The sequence below is a fragment of the Sinocyclocheilus grahami genome, unplaced genomic scaffold, assembly GCF_001515645.1.
Source record: "Sinocyclocheilus grahami isolate Dianchi unplaced genomic scaffold, SAMN03320097.WGS_v1.1 scaffold533.1, whole genome shotgun sequence".
NCBI classification, from domain to species: Eukaryota; Metazoa; Chordata; class Actinopteri; order Cypriniformes; family Cyprinidae; genus Sinocyclocheilus; species Sinocyclocheilus grahami.
Window position 1 is genome coordinate 235,256 of NW_015505712.1, and position 12,959 is coordinate 248,214.

Consider the following 12,959-nt stretch of genomic DNA (forward strand, 5'->3'; position numbering starts at 1 on the left):
AAACAGTATCATAGCTGTGTTTTGTTATGATTTTAAATCTGTATTTAACCTCAGAACGATCTAAAAGTAAAAAGAGGTGCTAAAGTCTGCTTTTGTGGTGGCTGTGCTTTAAAATTAAATTATTATTATTATCATAATTCAGGTGATGAAGGATTCTGAAAGTCTGATAGTAATCAGTGTTGAGTTCTACTGTAAGGTTTGTTTCAAAATGATTAACAGTTAAAAACATTCATTAGAAATTTAGAAAAGTAATCAAATGTAATCAGTTACATTACTTTAATAAAGTAATTGAAAAGCTACACTACTTATTACATTTTAAATAGAGTAACTTGTAATCAGTAATCTATTACATTTCCAAAGTAACCTTCCCAACACTGCATATGGGTCAATGACAACGCTCATTTTTTCTGGCTGGATCTATTCATTAATTACAAAATATATATTAAATAATACCATTCATGCATACAGTGATTAGAATAACCCTCTTATTATATGATGAGAATTTTTTTTTACATTTCTGAATTAATATTAATATTCTGGTATTTTGGGGAGCATAAAGTAAAACGCATCAGGGTGATAAAACATTCCTGATATCATAATGAAGTTCTGTTATATTTCTGGAGAAAACAAAACCTACTACGATGTATATTAATGCTTGAAAAACAAAGTAATGTTGTGCACACAACATGCAGAACTCTACAGGAAAAAAAGACAATAAGACAATTTTTTTTAAAATAACAAGGCAAGGTTAGTTCAGTTTGTAAAGTATCATGTGGTACAATTTCCCCAAAACATAATATTTATAAATAAATAATCCACGAAATTTGAAATAAAAAAAAATATTCACGATTAATATGTGTACACTCACATTTAATTAGTGTGTGAGGAAAAATAGTTTTTACTTGATAGTTAAATTACATTTTTAATGATTTTAGTCATTACATTTAAACCTTGAAAATGAAATAAACTCATTTAAAACCATATGAAACCAACATTAATACAAATAATACATTTTGTTTCTTGTCAAATGTGTACATTTCTGAATTAATATTAATATTCTGGTATTTTGGGGAGCATAAAGTAAAACGCATCAGGGTGATAAAACATTCCTGATATAATAATGAAGTTCTGTTATATTTCTGGAGAAAACAAAACCTACTACGATGTATATTAATGCTTGAAAAACAAAGTAATGTTGTGCACACAACATGCAGAACTCTACAGGAAAAAAAGACAATAAGACAATTTTTTTTTAAATAACAAGGCAAGGTTAGTTCAGTTTGTAAAGTATCATGTGGTACAATTTCCCCAAAACATAATATTTATAAATAAATAATCCACGAAATTTGAAATAAAAAAAAATATTCACGATTAATATGTGTACACTCACATTTAATTAGTGTGTGAGGAAACTTACTTGATAGTTAAATTACATTTTTAATGATTTTAGTCATTACATTTAAACCTTGAAAATGAAATAAACTAATTTAAAACCATATGAAACCAACATTAATACAAATAATACATTTTGTTTCTTGTCAAATGTGTTTTTTTTTTTTGTGGACACTATTAATTGACCCATATAATAACTATGTCAAAGATCAAGGCAAAATGTTTTTGTGTTAGAGTTTACATTTTATTAATGTTCAAAAATATTACAATTATAGCTATACCCATATCATCTCTATTGTAATTTTTTCACCATCAATTAATGACCTGTGCAGAATGAATTGAATCAAAAGAGCTGTTAAAATGCTCTGGCTGTTATTAAATCTGCTAAGCTCTTTAAGTTCCACGGGGTCTCGCTTGACTGATGAAACGGCCCCACCCCTGTAGGAGAGGGGCTGCACATCTGCTGTCCTTTTCTGTCCTTTTCATTGACAAGAGAGGGCCTGCTGCCCCCAGGAATGCAGGACAGGGACATGCTCTTCCCTTAATGAGGATATCTGTGAGCACTCCGGTCCCTTCTGCTCGTCACACTGCCATGGCTTGATCCGCTTTGGGCTCAAATACCTGCTGGGCTGTCCGTCAACGCAGCCTCCCCTAAACCCTTCACTGATGGCCTTTCCTCCTGTTTGATCCTTTGACTTTCTTCTTGAAAGCCCTAAGTAAGCCATCACTACAATATACCAACACTGAGGGGGCTCGAGGGAATTCAGCTTTGGATGAAGAGTAAAGATGTTGTCGAGGGCAAGGATTTGAGCCACCTGCGTAAATGTGGGAGTGCGGTACGGTGTTGTGTGCACTTTTCTCACTCACCGTAATCTTTCTTGCAGTACTTCTTCATATTGATCTTCAGCTTGCCTTTGGAAGCCTTGCAGTAGGATTCACAGTCTAAAGTTGGAGGGCAAAAAAACACAATTAAAGAATGTAAAAGAGGGAACGTTGTCAAAAAAGAGACACTTCTGCAAACTACACACATGTCCTAAAGCCCTGGCCTGTTGTGACACCCATCTGCCCAGTTTAATTTTGAGGCTGTAATAGGGCTTGTGAGGCATTCAGCGAAGTGTCTTTTGCTCCTTAGAAAAGCAGGAGACAAAAGGTCCCTCTCGTTCTGCTCTCTGGATGTCTGGACCCTCCCCTGCTCTGATGGGAGCCCTCTAAGGCCAAGCGTATTGTGCCACCCAGCAAATTTTTTTTCAGCTCCATGCTAATTTCTCACCCTTGTCTCCACTGTCAGTGCCATGATGGGCCTGATTAGGGCTTTTTGAATCACAACTTCTCCCTCCCGGTCCTGTCAACCCACCCTGTACGTCTGTCCTAATGCCACCCTCCCCCACTGCAACCCCTGAAGACCATTTCAACCTTTGGCATTTATTGGTTCAGCACTCAGGGAGGTGGTGGTGAAGGGGGAGCAAGGGTTGTCCGAGCACAAAGGGAGGTCAGGAGGAAATTAGCAGCGCATAAAGTGTGTGTAAAAATAAAGAAGAAACATGGCGTTTTGGCCAAGAGATTTGGTTCAGATTGCATTCCTTTTTTTTGTTTTTAGCACGCCCAGATAAATAACTAAACTGTTGTGCCTCAGTTGCTGTACGACATCACGGACACGATTAATTCATTAAAAAACACCTCTTTGGAGCATGCAGATGTTTAAATAGAGAAGATTTCTCTTGCCGTTCCCCTTACGCCCCACACATTGTCATGGCCTTCTTTTAGTGGATGGATGAAATGAGAAGACGGAGGAGGGGGAGAGAAAAACCTTTCAGCTCGCCTGCATATGAACAAACTTCATTGTTTCGGCCGACCCTCGCTCCATGCCTGCCTTTTACTTTCTTTTGGACTCGCTATTCTCTCTGTGTGAATGAGGTTGCCCTGGGAACGAAGGAATCAGAAAAAAATGCCCGTGAAAGTAGTCGCGCCGAAGTGGTTGCGCGAGGGACTCCGAGGTGGGGTTGGGCGAGTCAAAGCGTGCACACTGTAGATTGGAAATGGCAGAGAAACTGTAACCAAAATGAAATTGAGAGTCCATAGTGTGGCAGCTTCATTTCCATTTAAATGAAGACTGTAGAGCAACTGCTTTGTTTTCCTATAACCCTGTTTAATGCCATCACGATACTTCCCTTTGAAAGCCATCATTTCTCATTAGCTCTCCTTTAAGGAGGTGATGAGCACCCTGAGATTCCTATTTAAACATCTCGTCCCCCGCAGCAAGGACAAATGTCCTCATTGTGCCCCCTCTTGAGTTAGGGGAAGTAGGGTTAGCTCGCCGTCCCGTCATGATGCTCCCACAGAGGCCGGTGTCGCCTTAATGGATGTTTTTCCTGCCGTCTTTTCGAGCGAAAGCTGTGTACGAGAGATTTTGGCACCAAGTCTAGTGGTGCTGTTAGTGGTGCCAGTGAGTAAAAGAAAGCTGCGTGTAAGTTTGAATGTGAGGCTTGTTTGACACTGAAGAATGAGTGGAGGGCACCGGTTACACGCTGACTGTGGAGACCCCTGCGGGGACTAATTCTCTCCGTCGCTAGATGTCGAGGGAAGTTGTTGGTCTGGAGATTCGGCAGAGAATAACTTTTCGCCTAATGAGTCTGTGCTATTCAGCATCACTCAGCACTTCTGAAAAGCCTTGACATCTAACACTGACAATCTAACCTGCTGGGTCATTTAGAGCTTGAAGACGGCCAGACACTGTACTCCGTTGATAGCAAAAAGAGCCTAATGCTGACCTGAGGTCTGTTTCCAGTCGGACCTCTGATGGAACGGACAATCCTATTCATGGGCGCATCGCAGATCTGGGAACTGTAACAATGAGGTGTGAATGAGCGCACAGGGGGAAGGCTTTCTCTGTGTGGAATGAGACTGATTGAGAAACAAATTGCTGCAAATAAAGCATGTAATTAGATTATAGCCAGAGCCCCAAGCTCCCACTGGGGCAGGGACTCAATGGGCAAGCTGGGTCTATTCCAAAGGGAACTGCTTTTTTTCCTCCTTCCCTCTCAACCTCTCAAAATATCCTTCTCGTTTTCTGTCGTTCTTTCATTTCATTCAGGACATTGGGAGAAAAATAGCTGTCTCCCGAACTCCGACAATGGTTTAAAGAAACAGACCAGACAGCGCGTGCAGTTTTGATTCACAGTTCGTTTTGGTCACGGTAGCATTGCTCTAATGGGGAGAGAATGGATAGAAATCAACTTCGTTACTGTAAATGAAGCCCAGAGATGTGTGGGGACCATCGCCAACACTCGAAATGGGAGAGAGGAGAGGCCAGCTTTAAATTAGATGAGAGCTTTGCATTCATGATGAGACACTAATTCAACACTATTCACTCTCTTTTTGTCTCTCTCTCTAATTCTCACTTTCGCTCCCTCTATCTCTCACTCACTCCCCTTTTTTGTGCGTTCCTTTTATAATCACAAGGAGCCTTGTTGAATTCTATGGTACCATTTGGTCTTACAAGGGTGAAAGTGTTAAAGGGATAGTTCACCAAAAAATGAAAACTGTCATTATTTACTCACCCTTGTGTCACTGTATGACTTTCTTTTCTGTCAGAAAAAAAGGCATGGTTGAGGGCTGTTTGTGATCACATTGGGTAAAACTACTGTCTCATAATAATATATTATTACACTAATATAACCTTCAGGGGTAGATAAGTTACAAAGACCAATAAGTACCCGTGTTAAATGGCCTGAAAAAATGTAGCATATTTTTAAAAATTGTTCTTACAGAGTTCTGTGGAATACAAAAAGTACATTTTGGAAGAATATCCTGTCCACGCAGTTCCACTTAATGAAACAAAATAGGAACTGGAGCTCTCAAGCTCCAAAATGACAAAAAAAAATTGCCATGAAAGTATTATAAAAGTTGTCCATTACTCTATATCCCATGGCTTCTAAAGTTATGCAATAGTTTTGCATTAAGAACATATGTAAATTAGCCTGTTTTCAGTGAATACAATTTGATTTCAGTGATTTCAAAACTATTTACAAACAAATATATTATAATGCACATACAGTAGTCACTTTTTTATATAGTTTTATAGTGTTTTCTGTCATTTTGGAGTTTGACAGTTCCCGTTCCCAATCTCTTTCATTATATGGAAAAGAGCAGCCATGATATTGCCTCAATAAACTCCTAATGTGCAGCTTATTAATAGTTAGTAAGGTAGTTGTTAAGTTTAGGTATTAGGTAGGATTAGGGATGTAGAATATGGTCATGCACAATATGTGCTTTATAAGTACTAATAAACAGCCAATATGTTAATAATATGCATGCTAATAAGCAACTAGTTAATAGTGACAATTGGTCCTTATACTAATGTGTTGCCAGATAATTATGCGTTTGAAACAACATGAGGTTGAATAAATACTGATATATATTTTTAACTGGTTATGATAATATTACCATTATTTACAACTAAGCATCTGCAAATCCATGCAAATAATGAGGCGCTGATCTCCTAATGCAGGTTTGTAGAGACATCTCTGTCAGTCATAGATGAGTGTGTGTCTGAGGGATTATGCAGGGGTCTTGGGAGTGGTGACTCACACCATGTATGACCTTGCCACACAATATGTGTTTTGTCTGAGCTGAGCAATCGGAGGTATTCGCAATGCATTCCTCCCCTCCATGTGGCAGTGCTGAAGACATATTAATATCCTTCTTCTCCTCTCCTCTCTCGATTTTCCTCTGTCCTCCAGCCGTTCCCCTATTTCATTCTCATAGACACCTGCTATACAGCTGCCTGCCCCACCCTTCTATACAAGAATGTACAGGTTCTCTCTCAATCGCATGCATTTTTCAGCGTGGGCGACTGCTACAGAGAAGGGTGGAGGTGCCCTGATAAGAACATCTGTTTGCAATCATCTATTGGATGAGGTCATATTTTTCTGCCATATTGCGCTATCCTGAGGTGAGCTTTGGGCCCGGAGTGAAGGTATAATGTATGCGGTCCCATAGCAGGATGTGTGGGTGGTCTGGAGCGTCCATTTTGATGGGGGCACTCAAATATGTCTGTCCTGTGCTCCACCTCTCCATCAGCTTGATTTGGAATGCTGCACTTTCCATGGAGGGTTGCTCTCGAAACCAGATGGGTCGAGCATTTTAAGGGCTCAAAATCAGTGGTGCCCCCATTGACTGGATTAATGGTCTTGCCATTTTTGCTAAGTTTTTTAAAATATGTTGACTTTGAAATATAACTGGCCAATTGTATTCCATTAAATGATTGGAAAGGGTGTATTTCAAACATTTTCTGAACATTTAATAATTTTGCCTTTATTGTTTGAACTGAAATTCTGAAATTAATTCGTAAAAACAAAACAACAACAAAAAAAATACAATAGCAGCATCATATTAGTATTTCCATAGAAAAGAAATGTCTAAAATGTGACAAATGGTGTTGACAAACAAACAAGTAAATATATACATAAATCATTATTTTTATATTAATATTATATATAAACAAATGATAGATTTTGTTTTTTAATTGTTCAGCACTCTTTTCTGCAAAAACAAAAGACAGGCAAAATGCAGCTATCTTGCATTTTATTCATTTAAAAAATCTTCATATAGATATAAATAATATCTAATAAAATAGATAATATCTGCATTGTACCAGTCTTAGAAATAAAAAAAATATATTTTCATATTAATATAAAATATAGACAAATTATACAGTATAGAGATCATTTTTATTTTATTTTTTTCAGCACTGCTTTTTCTTTTCTACAAAAATACTAAGACGAGCACAATGCAAGTTTAGTTTTACACATGTGCTGCCATATGCTTTAGGGTCAGGCCATGACAAATGGAAACACATTGTGGTAAATGTTTTAACCTTTTCCCTCCGCTTTGCCTATTTGTTTATTTTGCATGGGTCATAACACCCTCTATCTCAAATCATTGATAGTCCATTAAAGAAAGTCAGTTTTCACAATGCAGTTCTGACATTTGGCAAGCGCCAAACTACCAGTCATGAAACACAGAATTGGTTTCAGATGGGCTAGAGAAGAGTGAGTCGGTATTTTAGGACAAAGGAGGAAGAAATATAGAGAGAATAAAAGACGATGGAAGAAAAATGTGGGGGCAGAGAAAATATCCCAGAGAAGAATGAAATAAGGTCCACAAGAGAGAGAATACCAGCAGCTCTGCTGTCAATCTTATCTGTCAGTAAAGCATTAGAGGTCTGCGACGATCAACCAACAGCTGCAAAGATTTTTTGCACGCTAGAATTCCTCTGTCCGTGAGAATGACGAATATTTCTTCAACAAAAACTTTCCATACGGGCAAACTAAAGCATGTTCACTCTCTATGTTGAAAATACTATGTTGGAGAAAAAAAAGAGAGAAGCTGATGGCTCAGGGAAGAAAACTTGGGAAATTAAACATCTGATCAGGAGACACTTAGTCTGTAATTGCAAGAAATTTTAGGGAAGCGTTTGTATATTTGCGGACAGTGTTTTACTGTCTGACGCTGAGTGAAATCATTTGGCAGGCATGGAGGTCAAGTCTGACGTTCTGCTTACTTTTAGACGTATTTATAAAACATCTGCGCCAAGAACGAACACGTCAAGGGATGTAACTGTAAAAATAGATCCCCTTAAAAATGTCAGTTCCTCTTTCATGATGGGTTAGAATGAATCAAATCCCACTTTACGCACAAAAATGAGAAAAACCTTAAAATCAATTCAAAAAGGCCTCTAAAGCACCACATTTAGAGCAAGTTTTACTAAACAGGGCAAATTAGCACGAGAGCGCAATTCCAAAACAGCGCCGATGGGCGGGTGATTTACTAACAACGCGCAAATTAAAGAACACAGACGCAACATCTCATTTACATATCGACCAACGCAATATACCAAGCGCAGTGCAAATTAGCATAGTTGCAAATAAACAATAAAGAAATAAAGAAGCCACAGTGCATTGAAAAGAACCGGAGGCCAAAAAACAAAGGGTTGCAAGAAGTTTTGATAGATCTGGTATTACGTGACTCCTAGTTGAGGGTTCAAAGTCATCTTTTATTTCCTGAAGCAAATTAAAAATAACATGGCTTGGCAAACTATATGTTCGGATAATGTGTTCTTCTGGTATTCCAAATAAATTAATACGTGTGGACAAAAATCCTCTCCCTTCTTTCACGTGCTCTGTTCTCTGCGGTGCCTCCTTTAGCAACAATAATTGCAGCCATATCAAGCGCAAAATAGTTTAAGACATGCTTTTTTGGGGGTGTTAAATAATGGCGCAAATACCAGTAATTTGACGAGCGCAAACATTAGTTAATCTCGTTGCGTGATTCATTTTAATACTCCCCTCCCATAAATTTTTGCGTCTGAAAGGGAAACACCTACAAATGCATATTCAATAAGGTCAGGCGCAAAAATAACTGTGTCCACGCCTTTTCAGCACAAATTCGTCACTGTGCGTCTTTGTTAAACCTGACAGTAGTATTATAACACCAAAAGACAGTTTGCGCTGGTGCAAACAAGCTGTTAGTAAAACTGGCCCTAAGTTCTCAGTCCTCGAACACTTACAAGTGGCCTATCCAGACATGATTCGAAAGGAACCTTTACAAAGCAAAACAAGTGTGAATCCACTAGCATTTTTGAATAGCGAGCAGTCATCAGATTTATTCTAACTTAAGCAATATTCTTCTCATATGAGGCTAAGATCGGAACTAACCTGAAGGTTCCTCTGTGCTGCTTGCAGTGGTGGTTGGTGGAGCAATGGGAATTTCTGTTCCAAAAAAAGAGAGCACAGTTAGCAAAATAAATAAAGCATGAGAAAAAATTAAATAATGAAAATTAAACCTACATCCTAAAAAAATGCTGGGTTAAAAAGGGACAAACCCAGCTATTGGGTTGTTTTAACCCAGCTATTTGGTTGTTTTGACCCAGCGGTTGGGTTCAAAACATCCCAACCGCTGGGTCAAAACAACCCAATAGCTGGGTTTGTCCCTTTTTAACCCAGCGCTGGGTTATATTTAACCCAGCATTTTTTTGAGTGTAATTAAAACTAAACAATTATAATTTAAGATCGAGATTCAAAAGACAATTCCTATGTTTTATTGTATTTGAACCATTTAAAAACATGATACTGGTTTAACATTACAAATCCATTCGCAAAGTGGTTTACAAAACGTTGGTTCACAGAAGGGCATAAAATTTGCGCAACGGAATTACTCTTTTGCTGTTATGAAAAACAGTGAGATACATGTCCAAGACTTGATTCTTTCATCCTTCCTTCCATGGCCTTTTCATGAATGGAGGGAAGTTTACACTCAGTAAAGCCATGCGTGACGAAAGACCATTGCAGCAAAGTGATTGAATTCATAATAGTGGTTAAAAATAACAATACTCTTTTGCCATATTGGAACATAAATATACAAGAAGAAAAGGCAGTTACTGCCATGAGGACAAAACAAGGACTGAAACAGCTTAAGCATACTAAGAGAAATATGACGAAGTTGATAAAAGAGTGCTCATGTGCTCTGTGGAGCTGGTGCAAAAGCATGCAAAAAAGAGCCATTTGAAGGAAGAAAGAATCAAGTCTTCTGATTTAAAAAAAATTCATGAACGATCTTCTTCATCTGGTGGGGTTCTCATAAAAACACTGTTTTTATGCTGTTGTTGAACTGTGACCCTAAGAAATATCACAGAGCCAAAATATGTTTTTGTTGCTTTTATGGTGCTTTGGCCAGTAAACAAGGCTTAAATAATGATCTCACTCTGTAATGTTACTCATTTTGGATGACATGTCGAATCTTAAAAATTGGACAAAAGCACACATACCATATTGAGTGGTTTAAAGTGTAGTTCAATAAAGAACTACCAAGGAAAGTCCATTTTTGCTGTTGGCGTTTTGGAAAGATGTGCGCTGTACAATGATACGCATTTTCTGCGGTGGTCTTACTTCCAATATCAGCACTATACATCTTGGGCTCCGCTTGGTGAACATGGGAATGAGTTTAATGCCAGATTAAATTACAGTACAAGCCTGTTATAAATATTTGAACCCTATTGATTTATGGTCTTCAGAATAAGAGGACATAGTAGTATTTGTAGCCAAGACTTCCTCGTGTTAAACTGAGCTTGGCACAGATTTTGATACTGCTTAAATTTATATGGGCTATTAAAATAAAAACAGATTATTTCACAATTATGAGAGAAACTAAATATTTTCAGTTCAATTACCGGAGTGTGCACCTTTCCAAGTTTCACACATCAGTGCTTGAGATTTTCCCAGGAAAATGTAAGGTATAAGATTCCAAAAAGTTATAGGTTGAATTTATTCCATTAAACTCCCTGCCAGAAATTTCTCCAGAGCTATTTCTTTTTTCTTTTTTTTTTGGTATCCAAGCATTGTTTTATCGACAAAAGCACCAATTAAACAGTTTGATTTGAAATGCAAACACCAGTGATGGTTAGCTTCATTCATTATCATGCAGTGAAGATACTTTTAAACTTTTGTGTTCTTTTAAAACAATTTTAAGAATCTTAAAACTGATTACTTTGTAATCAGTATTTGCTACTTTGGTGTACCTTGTAGAGCGTCCTTGAGCTTGGGAAAGGCGCTATATAAATTAAACATTATTATTATTATTAAAATGCCATAATTTTACTGATTTGGTCTATGAAGTAAAGAATGTCAAGTGATAATTCTGTGGAATGACCTTAACAAGACATGGTTTCAAATTCCTTCCACTGTGATTGTTCATAAATGCAGATTTTCATGAACCGTTTCAGCTCAATATGTCAACGCATTCCATGGACAAAAACATTTGTAAGTGCATTATGGCTCATTGGGGATTGAAGTGGTTAAAAAAATAGAGATCTTGACATTGAGTGATCCACATACTTATGCAGGGGGCAATGGGAGATCGGCTCTGCTGGTAGCCTTTAGCACAACGGTTGCATGTGATACCCGTCACACCGTCTTTACAGGGGCATTGGCCTGTGGTTTGGTTACAGGTTTTGCCCGCGGCCCCCACAGGATGGCAATCACAGGCTGTGAGGAACAGAAGAAAAGAGATAAAAGAACACGCGTGTGGGGAAACGCACATACATACATACATACATACATACAAAAAGCACAGATAAACAGTAAAAGTAGCTTTTAGGGCCCAAGTCTGGGGAAATAAGAGGGTGAAGATTGGTGAAGCAGTTGAAAAAAACACTGTGTGTTTTGTGAAAGTGGTGACCAGTCTCTAAAGAGTGTGTCTCGTGACAAGAGCATGCACACACATACAAATTCAACATAAAACTTGGCTATGAAAGTCAATGGTTTTGCAAAGTGGCTTGAGAATGTCTTTTTTCTCAGTATGCATGGAACTTACAGCAGGGCACTTCAAGGAAAAGCCTCACTATACAGTTGTATCTGGCCTCTAAATGTATCAATGTAAAAGTCACCCTTGAAATGTCATTGTACTTGATAAAAAAAAAAAAATCAAACTAAAAAAATATCAAACCTAATATATGCAAACAAATAATGCTAGAAGTTTTTCCCCCCCAGAATTTGCCTCACATTTGAGACATTTTTATATTTTATATATTTATATGTTCACACAGGTGTCACATCGACTAGTCATTTTCTGCTATTTTCCAATAAAAAAAACTCAATATTTTTTGTCTTTTATCAACAATACTCTTTTTCAAGTGAAATATGTTGCATGAAAGGATTCCTTTACAATGCCACTTTTTATACAATGCAAAACTTTTTATACATTTTTAAGAGTTTCTGAAATATCTGAACACTTTTTGGAACCACTCTATAACAATATTCAAATTGGCAAAAATATCTTAGAATAAACACATTTCCTGAAAATATATTTCCATAACATGTGCTTTTTTTTTTCCATCAGAACATTGTGCTTGTGCCAATAATGTCTGTCACATTTCCTTCCTCTTGGGAGGTCTTTCTCCAACATATGGCTCAGCGACTCTCTCCACTTTTTAAAGCTTGTGAACTGATTGTATTGCCTTTGTGTCAAAACTCCTTTCAAGTCCGTTTTCTTAAATTCCCACCATGGGTGGTTACATTAAAGTTATTTTGCAAAGAGTGCAATGCCATTTAATCAATATTTCCCCCACCGACACTGTAGAAGTGATATGCTGTCAAATGTTTAACACATTAAATGAATAAATTGGCTCATATATTTGTATGAGTAATGAAGCAGAGAGAGTTGTGCTTAAACTCTATTTCTTTTAAGCCTATGCTAAGAGCAGTGAAGTTCCAGTCCCAAAGTTGGAACGGCGCAGAGAGACAGCCACTCCCTGCATGGCTGTCTCTTGTCGCTAGTCACTCTCTTGTCATCAAAGCCAAGTTTATGTCTTGTCTTTGGAGTTGTCATTAGGTAGAAAATTGCTACACTTCATCTCTCGTCACAAATGTGCAGCAAACCACCCTAAAGATTCAATAAACAGCTCAGCTGACTAATTCCTTATAAATGAAACAGCTTCACACCCTTAAATGTGGTTTTCTGTCTTTGTGGAAATGGATGATCCAGAGTCTGAAATGCTGAGGTTTCTGTTGCAA

The 12,959-nt window shown here is 37.7% G+C and overlaps 1 protein-coding gene across 2 annotated transcripts in view; it reads right to left on the reverse strand.

The window, feature by feature from the left end:
• The window catches only part of LOC107555375 (netrin-1), a 59,702-nt gene that overhangs the window by 4,590 nt on the left and 42,153 nt on the right, over nucleotides 1–12,959 (reverse strand). Inside the window, exons 3-5 of one of the 2 annotated variants that reach the window (XM_016238137.1) lie at nucleotides 11,283–11,432; nucleotides 9,108–9,161; nucleotides 2,260–2,334 (exon numbers count right to left, since the gene is read on the reverse strand). In XM_016238137.1, the coding sequence (XP_016093623.1) occupies nucleotides 2,260–2,334; nucleotides 9,108–9,161; nucleotides 11,283–11,432 (279 nt within the window). The remainder of the gene's footprint in view (nucleotides 1–2,259; nucleotides 2,335–9,107; nucleotides 9,162–11,282; nucleotides 11,433–12,959) is intronic. The other variant, XM_016238138.1, reaches the window with a different exon arrangement.